Source organism: Carettochelys insculpta, chromosome 2, assembly GCF_033958435.1.
Source record: "Carettochelys insculpta isolate YL-2023 chromosome 2, ASM3395843v1, whole genome shotgun sequence".
NCBI classification, from domain to species: Eukaryota; Metazoa; Chordata; order Testudines; family Carettochelyidae; genus Carettochelys; species Carettochelys insculpta.
Window position 1 is genome coordinate 241,628,608 of NC_134138.1, and position 22,932 is coordinate 241,651,539.

Below are 22,932 nucleotides of genomic sequence, written 5' to 3' on the forward strand. Positions count from 1 at the left end.
GCACTACCTGGTGGGACAAGCGCACGGTGGCAGAGGTGGCTCCTCCAGCCTTGGGGATCCATCTGAGGCGTGGCTGTGGCTCTGGCCCCAGGTGGCTCACATGGCAGCTCCAGCCCCGGGTGGTTTACGCAGCAGTGGTGGTTCTGGCTCCGGGTGGCTTGCGCAGCGGGAGCAGCTCTGGCCCTGGGTGGCTTGCGTGGTGGCAGCAGCTCCAGCCACACTGTGGCTGTGGCCCTAGGTGGCTCCAGCCGTGGCTTGGCTCTGACCCCAGGCAGATCGCATGGCTCTGGCCCTGGTGTGGCTTGTGCAGTGGCCACAGCTCCGGCCCCAGCGCAGCTTATGCCACATGAGTGATCTTGTGGGGTGGGGCTACCTGGGGAGGGGCTGGCTGCAGGGGTCGGGGGGATAATATGCCGATTGGGTACATTTCAATTGTACAGTATTGGTCTACAGAGCTGCCTTCCAGTATAATGTTGGGTAGGCAATCCCACATTAATCTCCTGGTTCCTTCAAAAACAGTTAGTGTGGGGTGGGGTGGGGTGGTGGGGAGGGGGTACTTGATTCCTAGAGAATGGGCTGTAACCCACCAATTTATCCCGTGTATAGGACTATCATGACAAAGAGGAGTGTGGACTACTACTTACTAAGTGGTAGAGATGGAAGCCAGGACTCCTGGGTTCTAGCCACAACTCCAGCTCTATGCGAACTCATTCGTTGTCTACCCTCGCCGCAGTGCTTCAATTTTCCTGTCATTCCCTCCTCCCTTCCCTCATGCTTTTGAATTAATAAAGATTTTGTTTAAGAAATTGGCTTTTATTGCGCACATAAACAAAAATATGTGACATAGAATGCAATGTTGGAAATCTGGGGAGGGGGATACAATTGGGATGGGAAAGCACATTCATCTTCTGGGTTTTTTTGGTTTTTTTTCTTTTTGTTTATTTTTAAACCCACCAGCCTTGCCTGTCGCACATGAGTGTATGCATGGCTGTGGTTCTGTGCATCATCCGCCAGGGTTGAGTGCCAAGGATGTGTCACTGACAAGTGGAATGTCTGCAAGTTTTTGTGAAGGAGATGACACAGATATTGGAATGCCATTCTGGGTGGAGCTTCAAAGTGTCTGTCCTAGAGGTCAACCAAATGCCTAAACTTGTCTGTCCCTTCAGAATTTCCCCTCCACCTCTACCCCCAGTCTCCTGCTGCATGTCACCCTCATTCTTCTGGGCTTTTGGCTATTTGGCTCATAGTGTCCATGTCCATTTTTTTTCCTGTAAGAGCAATCCTCTACCCCCTCTGCTCAGTGTCCCCTGTTCCGGGGGCATTCATTAACTCATTAAACATGTCATTGCCTGTCCTCTTTTTCCTTCATCTTATCTCGGAGAGCCTCTCAAATGGTGTGGAGGAAGAGTTGAAGACCATGCTTCCAGCTGTAAATCATGCAAAGCCCAAAAGAATAGTTATTGGTACAGCTCACTCAGTGGCCAATGCAGATTTGCTTTTTTAAGTATCATCTCCCCTGCCCCCAGAATCCACACAGGTATGGAACAGAGTATTTCGTTTTGATAAGGTACTTATTGAACTGGGATGTTGTCCCAGCAGCGATAAGAACTGCTGGGGGACAGGTATGCTGGAATGTCTGCAGGAGTTGGGATGGGATTGCAAACCGCAATGGGATTGTAGCAGGGGAGAGGAGGGAGGGATAGCTCAGCAGTTTGAGCATTGGCTTGCTAAACTCAGTGTTGTGAACTCAGTCCTTGAGGGGGCCATTTAGGGACCTGGGGCAAAATTTCAATGGGAGGGAATAGTTCAGTGTTTAGAGTCTTGGTCAAAGCTGCCATCAAAGTGAAGAAGTGCAACAAGGCAACTAGACGAGGTGGAATCCCCACTGAAGTCTTCAAAGAACGTGGGCCAGAGCTCCGCAAACAGCTCCATCTTCTGATTCTCAAGATCTGGGATAGGGAGCAGATGGCCACAAGATTTCAGAAACGTGCTGATTGTCAGTCTTTTCAAGAAGGGCAACAAATCAGACTTTGGAAACTATTGTGGCATCTCCATCCTGGTAACAGCAGGGAAAATCTTAGCCCAAATCCTTGCAAACTGGCTCTTGCCACTCTCAGAAGAAATTCTCCCAGAATCCCAGTGTGGCTTCTGACCATTCTGAGGAACTGCAAACGTGATTTCACTGCCTGGCAACTGCAAGAAAAACGTCATGAATATAGTCAAGCCGTTCATATGAGTTTTGTCAACCTGACCAAAGCATTTGACTCAGTCAGTCATAGAGCCCTGTGGACCATCCTCTCAAAGATTGTCTGCCCTAAAAATTCATTAACATTTTAAGCCTGCTTTATGACAACATGACTGCCACAGAATTGAGCAAAATGGATCCCAAAGGGGTAAATGGATCCCAGAGCAACCCCTTTGAGATCAAAATGGGAATCGAGCAAGGCTACATCATTGCCCCATCACTGTTCTGCATCTTCATCGGCATGATGCTTCACTTCATTGATGACAAGCTCCTAGATGGTGTGAAGATGGTCTGTGAAAAGATTCCCATTCATTTTAATCTCAGGAGACTGAAGGCTAAAAGCAAGGCCTCCACAATCCTGATCATGGAGCATGAGTATGTGAAAGAGCAACAACCGTATTGTCATTCTCCCACAGCCCTTCAGACCATCTTAAATGCCTTCGCCAAAGCGTATGAGATCCTCGGCCTCACACCAAATGTCAAAAAGACAAAGGTGCTTCACCAGTCTTCACCAACAGGACAAGCTCATGCACCTTTTATTGAAGTCAATGGAGAAGGAGAACTGCTGGAAAATGTGGAGCATTTCCCATTGTTAGCCGATGGCCTGGTGAGATATCTCATATGCCTTCACTTCATCTGAGTCTTTAACTGCTAGGACAGACAGTCCCTTCACAGCGGGCAGCCAGGGTGGCTGATGGATGCCCCAAGGATTCTCACCCGAGTCTTTAGCTGCTAGGGGACACAGTCCCTTCGCAGTGGGCAGCCAGGATGGTTGATGGGTGCCCCAAGAGTCTGCCCTGTGGAGACGACACGACTCAACGCCCGGCTCTCAGTACACCTCACCATTGACCACGCTAATACGGCCAAGACCAGCTGGGGTTTCTTGTTTGTGTTTGGTTTAGTGCAGTAGCAGGAGGAGTCAGGCTGAAACTTAACCAGTTACTGTTTATTAGATAAGAAAACTTAATTCGTATGTTTAAAAGGCTATTGCTTCACTTCTTTGGTTGCAAGTAACTTACATGTAGCGAAATAATTCTAGCTTACAGATCTATTATTGAATGCGCACAAAAGAGAAACGTATAGCAGGTATAATTCTCACCCCTGCGTTACCTGACTTTGGCATGGTCAGCATCTTTCACTTAATCCCTCGGGAAGAAGTAGTACGAGGAGGGTGTCCCCTGGGACTGCGGGAGGCAAAGACCTTCCTGACTGGCAGGTATAGGTAATTGGAGCTAAAGTAGAGTGGGCTGCTGGACCCTTCTTTATACCCCTTGGGTCATGTACATACTTCCTGATCTTAAAAATGCCAATTGTGTTAGATCATCTTTGTGATGCCAGTTCCCACAGAAGGGTTACAGAGACTTAATTTACACCTGTGAGGTGAAGATAACTTAGGCATTCTTTTCTTATGGGCGTGAGATTCCTCTCCTGGGATAGTGTGTAGGTGTATCAATTGCCAGTACCAGCCAAGGGTAGGCTGAGGCCCTGGTCGTCAGCTAGCCCATTTGTCTTTGTTGTCTGGTTTCTGTCTGTTCTTCAGGGTCATGATGAGGGAGCACATCTGTACCCCTGAAACATCAGACTGCTCGCTCGCTCTCTCTCGTGATCCAAGAGGAAGGAAGGGAAGGAGGTTTCTGTCTGGCTACACCCATACCTTGGAAGTCGTCCTTCTGCTGAAGTCAACGTTGTTGCAGAAATCCAGCATTGTCTGAGCCATGCAAGCTCTACTTTTGCCCACTTGAGGAAGAAGTGTCTTCGAGAACCAGGGCATCTATTCCAACACAAAGCTCCTTGTATACCATGCAGTTGCTGTTCCAACGCTGCTATGTGCGTGTGAAACCTGGACAACATAGTGTCATCTGAAGGCACTTAACCAACATCATCAATGCTGCCTCAGGAGAATCCTAAATCTCTCCTGGGAGAGGATAGGAGCATGAACACTAGCGTCCTGGAAGAGTCAAACATAACCAGCACTGAAGCCATTATCATTCATCAGCTTCTTTGGACTGGTCCCTGGTGATTCAGATGTCTGATCAGTGTCTTCCAAAACAGATTTTTTTCTGAATTGGTGGAAGGACAGAGGAGCGTTGGGGGCCACCAGAAGCGATTATAAGAACATGCTGAAGGCACACATGAAAAAGTGCAGCATTGGTGTCAACACTTGGGAGAACCCTGCTAATACCGTCCCCAGTGGAGAAGAGTAATTTGTGAGAGGGTGGAACAATTTGAGAGGTCCTGCCACAGTGCAGGTAAGGACAGGCGGCAAAGAAGAAAAGAGAATCAAAAACGGCCCTGCACCCCTCCAACGGCTACTAACACTTCGTTTTCTCTGATATCCCCAGTTCTGGAGCTGCAGATTTATCAGCCATCAAGGGACTCACAAATATGAGGGTGACATGAAGATGTCCCACTCATTATCGAGTGACCACCAAGAGAGAAGAGCATTGGCCTTGTAAACCCCGGGTTGTGAGTTCAGTTCTTGGGGGATGGGGGGTGGCCTTATACTTATGGGGGAGGGATAGCTCAGCAGTTTGAGCATTGGCCTTGTAAACCCAGGGTTGTGAGTTTAATCCTCGAGGAGGCCATTGAGGAGTCTGAGGCAAATAAATTAAAAAAAAAAAAAAAAAATCTGTCGGGGATGGTGCTTGATCCTGCCAAGAGGACAGGGGACTGAACTCGATGACCTCTCGGTCCCTTCTAGTTTCATGAGATTTGAGCATACCCTTTAGTAACATGGGTGTAGTGTAGTAACAGAGAAAGCTGTGCTAGTCTATATACTACCAAAACAAAAAAGCAGTCAAGTAACACTTTAAAGACTAACAAAATAAATTATTAGATGAGCTACTTATTTAATTTATTTGCTCACCTTCATAATTTTTTTTTCTGATTTATCCACCTTGATTCCTGTTTTTGGTTCTCTGTGCCTTTAAATATTGAGTCTATTTTGGTATAGCTATGGTCTGAAGAAGTGGGTCTGTCCCACGACAGCTCACCTAATAAATTATTTTGTTAGTCTGCTTTTTTGTTTTGATGGATGTAGTGCGTGGTGGTCCAGGACTGTCATCCATCCTCCCAAATTGCAAGCCTTTGTAGGTATAAGTCTTAAATTTACATACAGTCTTCTTATATTTGGTTTAACCTCCCAATGCAAAATTCAGAAGAAATTTTAGTTTGTGGCATATATGTTAGCCATTTTCATGAACGTATCTGAAATATTTAAGTTGGGGGTGAGCAAACATCTTAGGTTGTGCCCCCATTTTTGGCCCTGCAATTAGCCAGCCCTCCCCCAACCTGTGAGAGGACCACAGGAAGGGATGTGGAGAAGGGGGCTCAGAACGGGTGTGGAATGCTCAGGAAGTGTGTGCTAGGAGGCTCAGGTGTGCCCCAAAGGTGGAGAGGTGCTCGGGGGAGGACCCCAGGAGGGTATCTTATCAAGCTGGAAACTCACCAGCTGCCTCCACCACTTATCTCAGGGCCTCTGTGCTCTCTGATTGGCCCAGCAGTGGGGTTTTGTGTGTGGGTTGTTCCCTTGGCAACGCAGCGGCAGAGGCCATGCAGGAGAAAGCAGATGCATCAGAAGCTTTGGGGGGGGGGCAGCTGACTGCACTGCACCCCCCGCTTTGCGCACCCCTGATTTTTAAGTCATAAGTACATTGACAGAATTAAGACAGCACAGTTAACATGCTGCTTTGTTCTTATGACTTTATTTCTCAAACCCAGTTTTGTTTTAATGGTATGCTTTTATATGAAACAATTATTTTTAATAATCTTTTCTTTAAAATAAAACTTACCAAGGACTTGACTTGTTCCTTGTAAGTATAAAAGCTCTTTCTGGAAAAAAATCTTTTTGTGGAGTTTTTTAGTTGGGAGTCTTCTGTATTCTGTGCAGGCTATTCTCCTAAAACAGGCAAGACAGGCTTGCCTTTTTTATATCAGAAAAGTTGTTGGTAGTTGGCTAATGGTATCTTTGGCTGCTTATGACAGTTTACCCCTTTTTTTTCCCTGCAGAACGTAAAGTAATAATAGTAGGACTTGACAATGCAGGAAAGACCACCATTCTCTATCAGTTGTAAGTATATGAGCTATTTAAAAATCCTCTGTTTGTTTGATACTTTTAATTCACAAGTAATTTATGGGACCTAACTAAAAACTCTTAAGAAACCTAGAGCTTAGCTTGTCCTGGGAAGGTATTTGTTATTCATAATACTTAAGCTTTGTGTGCATTCTGATAAAATAGATATAGGTGTTGAATTGTTTAGAGCTGAGCTTCATGTTAGTCAGATACTTGGCACAGAGTGTCTTCAAGAACAAAGAATGAATCCACAATCCTTTTGCAGTAGAAGCCATTGGTGGTTGAAAAGTGGTGAAATCATTTCACTCATCAGTAAAAGCTTCTAAAAGAAACTTCTTTTAAAATTTGTATCTGCATTTAAATTCAGTTGGTTGTCAAAATCCACATACAGGCCACTATTTTCAAATGAGAACAAAATTGTCATCTTTCCCCCCCGTCATAGCAATGACGTTGATAGAACTGCTGCCATGGCTCTTGCAGTAATTTGCTATGGGTCTGGTGATGCCACTCTTTTTAAAAACAAAATGAAATACAGGTCACATCTCTCTAGTCTGTCACCTTTGGGATCTGTCTGGTGCCAAACAAAAGAGTTTGCTAAATGATGAAAGGTTAATGTTGTCTACCAGCATTACTACCACTTTTACTGCATAGAGTGCCCTATGACATTTAGGGGACAAATTAGAGCTAAATAACAGCACAGAACACTGAGAGCCAGGACTGGTGGTGTTTGTATAAACAAACTTTATGGGACCACAGGAAACTTGGCCACACCTGTGATAAATATATATCCAACTAACTAAAATTATGCCAGATTATGGGTGTTGCTGGATTAGAGAGGTCCAACCTGTATTCCCTTTTTAACACAAGGGTAAATGATAAATCCTGTAAATATTTGGAATGCACACAGTTGCTACAGTTATGGGAGGAGTTATGTGTATTTTTAGATAAAAACAAATAAAGAATCTTTCCTTGAAACCTTTTCTTCTGTACACTACGCTGAGAAAACAAATAGACTGTCTACACAAGCACCGCCCTTTCAAAGGGGGGGTGCTAATGAGATACTTTGAGATATGCTAACGAGCACTGCAATAAATATGCAGCACCTCATTAGCATAATGGTGGCCGTGGCACTTCAAAAGTGCTGCTTTCAATTGTGTGCAGCTCATTTACACAGGGGCTTTTTTGAAAGGACCCCGTAGATGTCAAAATCCCCTTATTCCTATTTGGTTATAGGAATAAAGGGATTTTTAAGTGTGCAGGGTCCTGTGTAGATGAGCCACGCACAATCGAAAACAGCATTTTCAAAGTGCTGGGGCTGACATTTTGCTGATAATGTGCTGCATATTCATTGCAGCGTCTCATTAACATCCCCCTTTCGAAAGGCGGGGGTGCTGGTATACACATAGCCCTATTGTTCTAAAAGATAGTAGTGAGGTATTTTCAGCTGCAGACACAGGATTTCTTTCAGAAACTGTTGTGAAATCAACCATTATGTTTTCCAGGAGTTTCGACAACTTTTTTTTAGATTATTCTAATAAGATTCAAATGTACTGTCTACAATGGGATTATCTCTTGGGAAATTACAACTTTTGTTTGAAAGAACAACCCTTTTAAGATAACTACTAATATTAACAAAGTGGTAGATTTAAACTTCACTTTTCTGTAATGGATGTTCATATGGAATTGTATATATACTTATTCCTGTCTGTAGTATGCACTACTCAAATGCAAATAAAAGGGCAGGCTCTTCATTCACTTTGAATATATCTTTGACACAGAAGATGCTTATATATAGTACAGATTTTGCTAAATAGCTTTTGTGGTATAATGTTGTTTCCATTAGCTTAATGAATGAAGTGGTCCATACATCTCCAACCATAGGAAGCAATGTTGAAGAAATAGTAGTAAAAAATACACATTTCCTTATGTGGGATATTGGAGGACAGGAGTCGTTACGGTCATCGTGGAATACCTATTATTCAAATACAGAGGTATGTTAAGTTGTTCCAAAGCTTCAAAATGAAATAAATATAGTTTTCAGCCTTGATAAATTGAGTGGAGGTTACACTTATAGCATATAGAAGAATTTACTACTATGCAAGGGTAGAATACAGGCCCACATGTAGTAGATGACAAAACTAAGGCTATGTATACACTAGAACATAAAGTTGACTTTGGGATACTTAATTTGATTTTATAATGTACGTGTCTTCACTGCAAATAACATTAGATTGATTTTAAGAAATGCTAAAGTTGACTTTTCTGCCCCACCAATTTCACAGGGCGTAACGTCAAGTAAGAATTTGCAAGGTTGACTTAAGGCTAGTATAGGAACAGCATTACTTTAATTAGATTTTATTGGCCTCCAGAAGTATCTTTCAATGTCACCGATGTGTCTGCTCTGGCTGCTTTCACCTCTGCTGATCTCCAGGTGTGCAAGAAGTAGGTAACAGAAAGCCTGGGAATTTTGAATTCATTCTCTCTTTGGCCAGTGTGGCTAGCACACCTCAGGAGCACATCTGGCCATGAGTTCTCAGAGTTGCAAAATAACACAAGCATGGAGATCCAGCATCTCATTACTGGGGTGGGGTGGGTATATGAATCTGTCCTGCAGCAACTGCGAACCAGCAAAAGAAATGCTGACTTCTTTGGGAAGATTTCCCAGGGCATGCTGGAGAAAGGCCACACCGGGAATGCTCAGCAGTGCTAGGTGAAAATCCAGGCACTCAGCCAGGCATATCAGAAGGTAGAAGAAGCCAACTGGTGATCTGGGTCATCTCCCGAAACATAGAGCTTTTATGAGCAGCTTGATGTGATCTGGCGGGAAGGAACCAACCATGGTCACACAGAACTGCCTGGACTCCTCAGGAGCAACTGCTTGGCTGTCCTGTGAGAGCAGCAAGGAAGTGGTTAACAAAGAAGATGAGGAAGCTAGTCAGCATGCAACCCAACAAAGCTTATCCTGGAAACAGCCAGGACCTTGTCATCCCTCATTGCAAAATGCTCTGGGGGCAAGCAGTGCTGGAGAGGGCCTTTCTGGTGAGTATAATTTTTTTTAAAGTGCTACAAGCAGGTTGCTGCTGGGGTGGGGTGCATCTGTCAATCTGCATCCCAGGGCCCCTAGAACAGACTGTTAATGTTTCTGGGGCTGGGGATGGTGCGCTGATCCTTTTTTTTAAATTTCCATAAACATCTCAGAAATGTACGCTTTTTATATTTTTCTTGTAAGGTTTCTAGGGAGGCCTGACTTATTCCAGCTTCCACAAGATCACACCTTGCCACACCAAGCCACCAGTTAGTAATCTGGAATAATGGCACCACAAAGCATTCTTTCAAATTTCCTAGGCTTGTGACTACAGAATATGAGGATATTTTCTTTTTAATTTTCTGTTATTCTTGGGAAGCTGATACCTCTTTTTGCAATCTAAAAGAAGCAGGAGCAGTTTCATAAAAGTTTGTCCCTTTAACATCATTACACTGCTCCCTGTCCATTTAATTTTCCCAGGACTGCCCCAAGGCGCCACATGGCTGGCGGGCTTTCCATCTTCCCACCCATCCGTGCAGCTGGTGGGCTTGTTCCCTCCCTTTCATGATGCTATTGCTGAGCTGTGCAGACCCTCTTCCAGACACTGGAATGTCCAGCACAGGTTTTCAGTCATCTGAAAGATTTTTTTTTTTTCCCCCTGCACAGGATTTAGGAGGAGACCTGAAAGAGGTGTGTCGTGTGCCCTCCCCTTCCTCCTGTACTTTACATGTCACAGGACTGCCCCAACCCACCACATGGCTGGTGGGCTGTCTGGACCCTGCTTCTAGACATCAGCATGTCCAGCATGGGATTTTAGTGCGTTACTAGGTGCCGTGCCGTGCTGTGCTGTGCCTGTCTACCCCTATGGCACATTACCTGCCAGCATCTTACCAAATCCACAATGTGGAAATGCTCTGGAGAAGATGTAGCTGCTTTATTGCAGTGATTGATTGATTCATCCTCACCTTTTAAGAGGCCAAAAGTGGCCTTGTAATACAAAAGAAACAGATACCCATTCATTGTATGGCTCTGTGCATTTTTTCAGATTTAAAAATTGCATCTAAATTTCAACTTTGAATGTCTTCCACAGGCAGCGCAAGTGGGAGGATGACTGGTGTTCCTCCCTGCCTCTGTACAGGCTTGCTCTGAGGTGCCCCAGGAAAAAAAAACAAAACAGAACTTCATCCTGCAACAATTGCAAGAGTCCCAGAAAGAGCGAGTGTAAGCCTCCACTGATAGAAAGTAGACACACCAATGGCAGCAAAACATACTCCAGCAGAGGATCCAGGATGCAGCAGAGCTTCTGTTGGCTGTTAGGGAACAGACCAACATCCTTCAGTCCCTGTTGGAATTACATAGGGCCCCCCTGCACATAATGAGCTATTACGTGACCTCCTCACCATGTTTCCTGGCCCCCACACTCATCAGGGGCCCAGAATGCAGGTTGGGGAAGGACAGGAATAGCCTCTGAAACGCTAAACACACCATAAGTCTCATTCTCCACATGTGATGGCAGGATTCCCTTGCTTTTCCACCCCTTAGCCCCTAAATAAAAACACCTTGGGTCAGAAAACCACAGTGTCATGCACTGGTTATTTTTGGTGCAGTTGGAGGTGCTTTCATAAAGGGCAAACACTTTTTATGGTGTGTGTGTGGGGCGGGGGTTACCCTACTTAAAAGCAGCAGATTCATGTGGCTGTCTTCTCATTCATAAAAGTGTTTTTTGAAAGCATCCCTGATTTGCATTGCATCTGTCTGTGCTGTCCTTATTGCCCTTGTATCTAGCAGTTCATAAGTACTGGCCAGAACCTCTCTCTCTGCCCTCCAGCCTGGCATGAAATTTTCCCTTACACTTCACAAAGGCTATGAAACACACAGCAAGCCCACACCATGAAGTGGAATTTTGGATTTGCTGAGGTCCAAATGGGTCAGAAGTCACCTGAATCTGTCTTTTAAACACCCAAAGGCATGTTCTACCACCATTCTGTACTTGCTCAGTCTGTGGTTGAAGTGCTCCTTGCTGTGGTCCAGGGTGCCTGTGTATGGCTTCATGAGCCAAAGGGGTAGAGGTAAGTAGGGTGGCCCAGTATCACTATGGGCATGTCCGTGACTCCAGTCTTGGTTTTTGTTTTTTGTTTTTTTTTTTTTGTTTGTTTGTTTTTTTCTGGTCTGGGAGGGAAGTCCCATTATGGAGCTTTCCGTATAGACCAGTATTTCTAAAGATGTGCGCGTCATGAACCTTTTCCCAGCTATCCCACATAGATGTCAGTGAAATGACCTTTGTGATCCACCAGTGCCTGCAACACCCTGGAAAAGTACCCCTTATGGTTTATGTACTCTGAGGGCAGATGGTCCTGTGCCCGTATGGGGATGTACATTCCATCTATCATCCTACTGCAGTTAGGAAACCCCAAGGCAGCAAAGCCAGTCACTACCTACTGCACATTTCACAGGACTTTCATGGCAGAAGGGCATTGATTGCTTTGGCTACGTGGATCACAACCACCCCCAATGTAGACCTGCCCACTCCTAATTGATTTTAATTTCCTGCTTACAGTTGGTGTTGGTTGTTGCAAACTTCCACAGAGCAGCCACCACTCTTATGAATAGTCATAGCAGGTCTCACTATGGTGTTGCAGCACTTTAGGGCAGGAACCAGCAAATCAGAGTTCCTTGGCCTTGTGCATGCAGAAGTTTTGCAGCCACTGCTGATCATCCCATAACCACAAAAGGATGCAGTCCCAGCGGTGTGTGCTGCTTTCATGGCTCCAGACCAGTGATCCACTGTATGCAGTGCATCTAGTGCAGCCAGCAGTTGTGCTTTCCTGCTACCCAATCCTTCAGCATGCTCCAAATCAGGGTCCACATCCTTCTCCCTCACTCTCACACTTTGTCTAATTAGATGCTACAGGATACTTCTTGAAGTGGCCGTAACACACTGTGCAAAACCTCTCTGTTCCCCCACATACATGCTAGCACCTTGTAAAGGCATGTGTCCGGGTCAGGCTTTGGAAAAGTGGCACAAAAATGCCTTTGTCCATTTGTTTTCAATGGGAGGGGGAAGTGAGGGAGTGCACTCTGATATGATGCCAACAGACACCCACAACCAAATGCTGCACATTCCCCCCCCCAATAAAACATTGGTACAGAAACGTAAAATGCAACGGGGCTTCAGGAGCCATGGGATAGGTACCCACAATGCACTGCTGTCACAGTTGAACTTAGCAAAGGTAACACAGACACACCATTTCAACTTTGTGGACATTCACCAATGAATTTATAAAATCTATCAGTAAAAAGTCGACTTTAATAAATTCAACTTTATTTTGTAGCGTAGACATAGCCTAAAATTTCGTACAGACAATGGCTCTGTATGGTATGCACTGAAATGAGGAAAGTAAACAATTTTTTAGTAAATGAAGGCTGTAACACATTTTTATTTCTAATTTTTTTTGTAAGCAAGTAACTTTTAGTTGTGGTGAAACTTGGGGGTCTGCAAGACAAATAAGACTCTGAAAGGGTACAGTACTCTGGTAAGGTTGACAGCCAAAGCTTCAGTTGAACAAATGTGATGTGTTAAGTGAATAGAATAATTCTTAATGTAGTTGACCTCCTGACCTAGATGTTTTATATAAGTCTGAATATGTGTGTTAGTTTAGATACTGCAAAATCAGGAGATACTTAATTTTTTTTTTAATTTTGAAATTTTTCACCTCTTGCTAAAGCATTTTGTAATCAATTACTACTGTAGAAACAAAGCTGCATTATGTACCTGTGTCTTGCAATAAATCCTCATATGAAGGGGTACTTGACTTCACCATTCTCAGGCAAAAAGTGGAATCCTTTGGCACACAGCCGGTTTTCTGGTAATACCTAGAATAGTCTTTCTATTCTAGGAAGAAATTATTATTATTTGATGTTATAGACTAATGGTATTTTGTCCTTTGGGATTAAACAATACACCTGGGCCTGCAAGTCTATATATAGTTTTGTATTTTAGATTACAGTAGTTTTACAAGAGTTTTGTTCAACACGGTGCTCTCTAGGCATGTCTTCTAAAGATTACCCTTGGTACATTCTTATTTCTGCCCTAGGAATTTCTCATCTCATTTATCTCATGGTGTTTAGGAAAATCCAAGTCTGTTGTACATTTACTAACCAATGTGTTTCTTGCAAAGGTCAGACTACAAAAAAAATAGCTATGTGGGACTTAGCATGTAGTCTGATCAACATTTTTTTTCTCGTTTTCCCTAGTTCATCATTCTTGTTGTTGATAGCATTGACAGAGAGCGACTTTCGATCACAAAAGAAGAACTTTACAGAATGTTGGCTCATGAGGTATATTAAAAACTCAGCATTACAATATTATTTTTTCAGGCTTCCTTTTTTGTTCATAACCAAACAGTTAGTTATAAACAAAAACTACACCTTTTACAAGACAAATTGTTTCTTCAGCATAGGGCATTGATGTACATTAACTGTGCTTTTTAAAAATTTTAGATTGTCGGTGTCTAGACAAGAACAGTCAGGATATCATGAGAAATACATGCTCCATGTTCTAACACTCTTAGGAGGGTTCATTCTATTGTAACAAGGTAGCAGTTTCTTTTATAAAAGTTATACAGATTATAAAGAAGTTTGTTGTATGTTTAACATCATGCTTTTGTGACTTGTACTATTTTTCCTTACTCTTTTACAACTACAGCTAAAAATAAGATGTTGAAGAAGCTTGAAAATGTCTAAAGCAAGTTTTGAGTTACTAGTTTTCACTGCTTCTTGCATACTATTAACGTAAAAGAATCATCAATTAGTTTTATAAATGATTAATCTTTGGGTTATGCTTATTTCCCTTTTCTAATTTTAAACTTTGTTTAAAATGAAAGTTTGGCTCACAGCAGTACTCAGGGTTATCTGAGTGATGAGCCGTTCCCAAAAATGAAAGGAAACTGTCTTTAAATGGCTCATTCAATAAAAATTATTTTAAATTCAGGACTGAGAGGTAAAAAAAATATAAAATAGTTTTTATTCAGATCTTCTCTATTATTTCAAAGCGGGTCCCTATATTGCAAACACTTGTTCAAATACTGCCTCAGCACTGGGAGGAAGGACTACATGACCTGTCAAGGTGCCTTCCAACTCTGCATTTCCTTGATTCTAAAAAAATCTTAACTTATGTGAGTTGTTCTGATTGACTGCCTCAATTCAGACTAGTTTATAAGTTCTCACTCCTAGTGAGATTATGGATATGCAGCACTATACTGTAACTTTGTTTTTTGTTTCTTTAAAGAATCCAGATGTAGAAATGGATCTCCACTAATCCTAGCTGATTAATTGGTATTAAACTCTTAACATTTGACCTATTGGTTTCTTTGTTATGAAATCTCCCTCTGACCCTGGCCACAAAAAAAAAAAAAAAAAAGAAAAATCTGGTGTTCCTATTTTTGTTTCCTTAGTTGCATGGAAAGTTTAGACAATTCCAAATTTCTCACATCTAACTGAAACCAGTCAGACATTATTAGTAATAATTTCCCTTTAGGCAAAAGTGACAAAACTTTTAAGGTATGAAGTGGATTTGTTAAATTGTGAAATATAATTTCTTCCTTTCTTGTTTTAAAAACATTGCTTAATATTTAGGTTTATTAAAAAGCAGGGGGGAAAAAACCCTACACTTGGAAGTAATTTTAACAGAATTATGGTATGCAAAGTCTCTAATTGTCATTCTCTCACTTAGGTTCCCAAAATGTTCCTCCCATAGTAAGCTAATTGGCTGAACCTACTGAGCTGCTTTAGAAAATATATCATTTATCGTGTCTTTAGTTTAGCTATCAGCAAAGTGTAGTGAGACCAAAAGACCAAGAAGTGATGCAAACCCTAATTTGATGCCTGAGGAATGTTAGGACACCTTCCTAAATAAGTCATTAAGTTTGTCTTGTAATTTTGTTAATTTAATTTTAATAACTTATTTCCAACTTGTTGCAATAAACTTCTCAAAGTTGAGTGTTACTGCATAATTTTTATGTAGAATGACTTCACTATAACTGTGGAAGGGGGTATGGGGAATATAGTTAACATTACATAACCTTGTACGTATTTTTCCATAACACTGGCATCACAAGTACTATAGATATTCTGTCTTGCTTCCAGGATTTACGGAAGGCTGCAGTGCTCATCTTTGCAAATAAGCAGGATGTGAAAGGTTGTATGACAGCTGCTGAAATATCTAAATACCTCACCCTTAGTTCCATAAAAGATCATCCATGGCATATTCAGTCCTGCTGTGCTTTGACGGGAGAAGGGTAAGTGTCTAATAATGTGTGTTTTAGTAATGTAAAATAAATGGAAAACTGTATGGGAGTTAGAAGCTCACTAGCACCAATATTGATCATCTGAAATAGGATTTTTCCTAGTCCCATCTTTGTAGACACAATGACATTTTAAGGCTGGGTCTATATGGAGTTCTGCTCAGTACTGCTGCTGGCAGAGTTATGCAAAGTGAGCTTCTCAGGATTGCAAATGGCTGCCCATTAGCATACTCCCAGAGCTCATTACCACAGCCACGCAAAAGTACAGTGCCGGCAGAAGGGGGTGCCGGCACTGCAGGGGCCATGTGGACATGCCTCTGCTGGCTAAACCCCGCTCTGTTGCCAGTCCCTTAGGCCTCACTTTGCAGAAGTCTGCCAGCAGCAGCGCTGAGCAGAGCTCCGTGTAGACCCAGCCTTTGTGTATGTGCCCCTTGACTGACATCTGAATTTTCTTTGCAGCTGAGCCCGCCAGGTTTAATTAACAAGGGCTACGTCTACAGTAGCCAAAAACTTCGAAAAGGCCATGCAAATGGCCATTTTGAAGTTTACTAATGAAGTGCCAAAATACATATTCGGCGCCTCATTAGCATGCGGGCGGCTGCGGCACTTCAAAATTGACGTGGCTCGTCCAGACGGGGCTCCTTTTCAAAAGGACCCTGCGTACTTCGAAGTCCCCTTGTTCCTATGAGCAGATGGGAATAAGGGAACTTCAAAGTAGGCGGGGTCCTTTCGAAAACGAGCCCTGTATGGACGAGCCGTGTCAATTTTGAAGTGCCGCAGCCGCCCGCATGCTAATGAAGCGCCGAATATGTATTTCAGCGCTTCATTAGTAAACTTCGAAATGGCCATTTCGAAGTTTTTGGCTAGTGTAGACACGGCCAAGATGTTTCTTCCATTAGGAAGAATGAAGCCCTGTGCTCCTCCACTATCCCATTCTTTCTCACTGTGTAGACTGACTCGCTTTTGTGTGGTGTCTGTAATACCTGGGTGACTGCTTCAACTTCTCTATATGCTAGGGCAGCAACTTTGACTTGACCAGAGGGTAAAGAATCTAAGTAGAGTGTGGCTTTCAGACTCACTGTGAGGATCGCTTATGAACCTCATTTTCTCTTGTGTGGGAACCAGCAAATATTTTAATGCTCCTGGAAATCCCTGCAGGTAGACATTCATCCTGCAATGTCTTTTTAATTTGCTGTCTGAGCAGATCTTATTTTGGTGGTTCATGTGTACACTCAAAAATGTTTGTCCATATTCACTATGACATGGGGACTTACTTTGTTACCGGTGTAGGACCTGTTACCTATCTGCAGTTGATATGACAGAAGTTTAAAAATTAATATGACAATCGGTTATGCCTGCAAAGTTACTAAAATTTAAAACAGAGCTTTCCTTAGACCCCTTGTCTTCACAGATCATACATTCTTGAGGTCTGACAGAAGCCAGCTATGGGTTTTTTCTCTCAGATCCAGTTATCCAATTTTCTTAAGTGTCCTGAACATTTGCCTTGATTTTTCTTTTTTTAAGCTGCCTTATCTCTTCTAGAATTCATTTTGTTTTAGCAATAAAAGAATAGAAGAATATTCTCTAATAATGCTGTCTCAGGGATTCAAAAATAATCACTGTAATAAGATTCAAAATTCTTTCTAAATATTTCTCACAGTTATGAAATGTGGCATTTACATTTCAGATTCAGTTGTGACTGTATCTCCATCTCTTTACCTAACCTCTCTTTGGTCTGTTAATTTGGAATATTTATTTCCATAAAATAAATCATTGCTTTGTCCAGCTAGCTCCTTACCCATCAAAATTGCTTTTAGCCGAGGGGAAAAAACGGGGGGGGGAGGGGGCAAGCAACTCATGATGTTCTTGTTTGTGTAAACAGAGCAACATTTGCAGGTCAAATTATTTCTTTTCATATTTAAATTGGAGACTGACTTACTGTAACTTTTGTTCTTAACATGGCTATTCTAGGTTAATTCCACGTTCCCATTTCAAAATAGATTAGTAGATAGATATTAAGCTAGTACCTTCTTCTTTAATGTGTACAAAATAGAATTTTATTTTTTCCCTCAATTTTAAATAGGTGAATACTACTGAAAAGGCTTTATTTTATTAAAAGATTGTCACACTCTCTGTTTGGCACTTTTATGTTGCCAAATTTCAGCATGTGAATGGATAATAAAGGGTTGGGCAGTATACCATAAGCCAAAAGAGAGACATCACTGGCAATTGTGTATTAATCAGTTAGAACAACTTTGATGCTTCTTGACTGTCAGCTTTGAGTTTCATGCACACATTATTTTGTGTTAGCTTAATACTGACATTGAATGAAGATCTAATATAAGCAACATTTGAAATATGACATTATGTTAGTCCTAAAGCAGTGGTTATCAAACTGAGGGTTGGGACACCATTTTAATGGGGTTGCCAAAGTTGACATTAAGCTTGCCAAGGTTTGGGGCCAAACCTTGAGACTCTCTATCCCAGGTCAAAGCTGAAGCCCATGGAGTTTTGCCCCAAGCCCCAGCGTATCAAGGCTCAAGAAGGCTTCAGGCCCCCCTTCTGGGTTTGTAGTAATTTTTGTTGTCAGAAGAGGATACACCTCAGAATCTGTGCAGTAACACATGGTTATAAACAATCTTTATTGCCATTTGGGAAACTCATTATTTTTTTTCCTTGCAATCATTGAATGGTATGCAATGAGAGTAGCAAGATTTGGCTCTGGAATGGAAATTGAAGTTGTACTTAATTTCATGCAATTGGAGCTTTTTGGCTGCTTTACAAAAATTCCTATCAAGACCACATGTTCCCATAATAGATGGTGAAAATGGTGCTTTTTGGGAGGATGATTTGTGGGAAGAAAAGTTAAAAGTTGCATTGTAACATCTCTTGTTCATTTTCAGATTATGCCAAGGTCTGGAATGGATGACATCCCATATTGGAGTGAGATAGCTTGTTGCAAAAAAGACTGCATCTATTTATTCTGTGAACATGAACAGTTTCTTGGTACTTTAAACTGCTAAGACAGTGACTATGTTTAAATTATGACAACAGAAACCTCTGAGCAGCATTTGAATCAAGTGCAGCTGAACTGAAACAAAAGTATTTTAACTTTTTTAATGCACTACTCTTCCACAGGATGAACAAGCAAATCTGTTTCAGTATCAAAGTTCTCCTGCCTCTTCTAATTTTTTAATGGTTGCCTTGTAAAATATCTTTCATCGTGGGAAATATTTCACACTTGATTTTTTTTGTTTTGTTTGTTTGTAATGCAAACTGTTTCTGTAGTTTACTACCGTAGATAAATTTCTTCATTTCCGTATTAACACTGGAAAAGAGAATGAGTAGACTGACCTTTACTCTAGCACAGCTTTAATGATTTCAAGAGATTGGGCTAGATGTGTTTATGTAGCCCAGCTGCAGATGTGGATCTCTCAAAGGCAGGTTTTAGGTACATTAAGAATTTTAAAAGTCAGTATTGAAACAGTGATGTATGGTTGATGTGCTCTTTTTTTTTTTTTTTTTTTTAAGTTATTTGTGTAACTGAATTTCTGCCTTAAAAGAAACCATGCCTTTTTTTATTCCAATATGCTGGGTAAGTAGTTTTGTCTCGTATTTTTAGCTAAAAACACAACTTTGCATAGTGTATAAAAATCCAGCTATTTAAATACATTTTTTTTTAAATTAAGCAGTTTTAAAACTTGAAATTGACCATGTATTAAGTGGTAAATTTGGTATGATCCTTTAAAAATCACTTAAATAAAAAAGTTCTGTATCTTATGCCCAGCACACTTAAAAACATCTTTAAAAGGCTGTTCTGTATACTTGTAATTTAATTCCAGTTTCTAAATGCAGCTTGACACAAGTCTACAGCAAAAAATCGAGTAAATAAATGCTTTGTTCATCATTTTCTCACAATGTACAGATTAAGAATTTGAATAAACATTTGTTATATTATTCTTTAAATATACATATATAGAATAGCTTCATGATTTAGCAAAAAGTACCAAAATTGGTGTTAAGATTATATTTGATTTAACGTGTTTTCATAGGTTCATTCTTATTGGTTGGTATATCATTCTTTAGGAAAGAAAACTGAAAGCACAAATACAAAACATATGTTTTGTTAGCCTTTAAAGTACTACATGACCGCTTTTTTGTTTAAATACAAAACAAGTTCAAAATCCTGTTTGGTGATAAAAATAAGAGCCTTAAATTACTAGCATTTAAATCAGTACACCCAATAGCTTTGTAAATTATTACTATGCTGAAACTATACTGAATGTGAAATGTACTAGTACATTTCACGATATTTTAACAATGCAGATTTATAGTGGAAAACACAGGCACTATTTCCCCCCAAGAACACTTATCAGATTTGACCTAGTTCTAGTTCAGCTGCATGTATTTGGAGAAAATAGTCTTGTGCTGAAGCCTAGTAAACCAGAAAGAAACACAAAATGAAGGTGAGGTTTTTTCAACATTTTAGCATTGCTACAGGGTGGGCATAATTTTCTCAACTAGAGGAAAAATTAGTAAGCATTCTTGACAATAGCTGTGATGTAGAAATAACAAATCCATGGCTTTGTTTCCTATGTCAGGCTTTGTATTGTTTTCCATAATAGCTATTGTCTCTCTCACAAGATGTCTTTAGAAATGAAAGGGTTAATCTGGCAAACAGAGAGATGGGTGCTTTCCTTCCTGAGTTGTCCATTTGGGTTTAAAAAGATCATTTGAAAGCCCAACACTCGTTAGACTATCAGAGCCATCTTCAGTTCATGCTGTTTATCTGTAGTGAATGTAATGCTGGCTAGTTTTGCTATTTAAATGTGTTCCTTAGCAGTTAATATAATATCTGCAGGGAATCCTCATTCACCCTTTCAGTTACATCTAAGGTTAAATATTAGTCTTTGTAGAAAGTGGATTATCACCCTTTTTATTTTAGCTAAAAATTATTGAAGTACAGTTTGTTATGCAATATATTACCAGAAGAATGGTATATGCAGCAATGTTTTGCTTTTCTAAGACTAAAATCCGTTTAACAAATAACGGACCTGGCTTATAAGAGAAGCGTCAATGCTGCTTTGTTTACTAATACTAGCTGTGGAGGTGCTCATGTAAAACACATACAGCTGCCTGGTATGTAAATACCAGATCCATATTTAAAAAATTGTTAAAATTTTAGCTTTTCTGTTCATAAATAAAACTAAGTTAGTTAAGATTAGATTTTACATTTCTAATCAAAATGCTGGGTTTCATTCTGTGAGGCTTTCCCAAGCTTTTTAAGCTGTTAGAGATATAGGGGTAAATCTCATCTGCTTCAACAATATGGTCATTAGAACTTTTTTCCTGAGGACTGTAATAGTACATGGGCTTGTCACCATGCAGGGATTCTCTCCACCTCCCGGATATATGCTACCACACTCAGTCTCTTTCAAGAAGATTTATTTTCTTTATAGAAGTAAGTGAACAAAACAAGTCTTAAGTCAATCTTCACTTTAAGGTTTTAACAGTATACCTGTCAAGGCTCAACAGCTTCCTAGTTCTGACCAGCTTTTTTCCCTCTCTGGGACAGCAGCTTCAGGGCTGTCTCTTTGAGTACCTGGTTCCATGCTCCAGGCAACTTACTGTCAGATTTAGCTCCACTCCAGTGGAGTGCTTTCCCTTTAGACACATCCTATGTCAATCAGTCAACTTTCTTCCTACCCACTGGCAGTCCTTTATAAGTTTATGCTTTGTTCAGCCCCCTTTAACTGGCTGATGGGACTCAGCTGGCCTGATCGGGGAGCCAGCTATCCTGTTACACATCCTTTCTTAATAAGAAACATGTAAATTTCCATTTAACATAAAACATACCTCCCTTCTTCCACCCATGTGATTTTTCAGTAATGTAGGGGCAAATGAATGTCTCTGTGTAAGGGGAAAACATCATCTTTTCTTAAGGAAGAAAGAAAGGCATTCCCCACTTCTGTCACACCATTTATCACACCCTGGGAAATAAGACCAATAGGTCACTTTCGCTTGAAAGAATAGAAAGGCTTTATTTCACCTGTCCTCATAGTTCACATGCAGTATAGCCTATTGAAATGTAAATTTTTATATCATTTTAATACATCACTGGATTTTTAAAGAGTTTATTAGCTTTTGGTAACGTAAACCTCATGCAGTCAAAGCTATTGTAAAAATGTGTATTTTGAATTTATTTTTTATTACCTGCCTTGAAAATAAACCATGCCCAATTCAGTGGTTTTTCTGCATTTAGATTTATGATAGGCGTTTGTATGCATTCTGGAGTGAAAAGTCTGTTGTATTAACACAGGACAGTGATCTGCTTGATTGTGTTCAGTCTTAGTTTTTTTCCTTTTAAAGGCAATATTTGAACAGTTATCTCTGGCTAGTAGTTCCCGACACACCCCTCCTCCAAAACAGATTACGTCAGAAAATGACTAGCTAAATCATTGGTACGAGCTCTTTAAATACAGAATTGCTAAAGGCATTGCATTCTGTAATCTGAAATTTCTTTTAATTCTTACAGTTTCATCGGGACAGACTCCAAATTCTAGACAGTTGATTTTTTTTCACAGCTCTAAATAACTTTATTTTTAGCTTATAAATAAGTTACCACCTGCAAGTTTGGGTACATCTGACTATCTGTGTCAGAAGACAGACAGGAGATGCTGAATGTGACTTAATTGGCTGTGGCCACACTTTGGCCAAAACTTCAAAATGGCCATGCAAATGGCCGTTTTGAAGATTACTAATGAGGTGCTGAATTGAATATTCAGCACCTCATTAGCATTAGGACACTTACGGCTGCAGCACTTTGAAAGCGCTGCTTTCAAAAGCAGCGCTTTACACCAGGGGGGTCCTCTCAGTGGAGGGGAATAAGGGGATTTTGAAAGGAGCAGGGTCCTTTCGAAAAGGACCCCTGTGTAGCCACGCCGAGCCACGCGCTTTTGAAAGCGGTGCTTTCGAAGTGCCACAGCCAGAAGCATCCTAATGCTAATGAGGCAGTACATATTCAATTCAGCACCTCATTACTAATGTTCAAAATGGCCATTTGCATGGCCACTTCGAAGTTTTGGCCAAGTGTGGCCACAGCCAATTAGGTCACAGCTTTTTTCCTAGATATCTGGGGTTATGTGGCAGATAATTGTACAGTGCAGGTAATTCCATAATCCCTTACATGTGCTCGGGGAGGCCTTCTGTCAGCCTTCATCTTTTACTCATCTTCGTCCACAGCCATTCACTGCTGGGAGCTCGTCACCTGTCCTCTCAAATGATGTTT

General features: G+C 41.2%; 1 protein-coding gene across 1 annotated transcript in view; it reads left to right on the top strand.

The window, feature by feature from the left end:
• ARL5B (ARF like GTPase 5B) overlaps positions 1–22,364 on the top strand; it is a 30,645-nt gene extending 8,281 nt beyond the window's left edge. The window contains exons 2-6 of the mRNA XM_074984843.1: positions 6,254–6,314; positions 8,161–8,308; positions 13,597–13,680; positions 15,487–15,638; positions 18,548–22,364. Coding sequence (XP_074840944.1) covers positions 6,254–6,314; positions 8,161–8,308; positions 13,597–13,680; positions 15,487–15,638; positions 18,548–18,596 — 494 coding nt within the window. The 3' untranslated portion in view covers positions 18,597–22,364. The remainder of the gene's footprint in view (positions 1–6,253; positions 6,315–8,160; positions 8,309–13,596; positions 13,681–15,486; positions 15,639–18,547) is intronic.
• Positions 22,365–22,932: the final 568 nt, after the last annotated feature.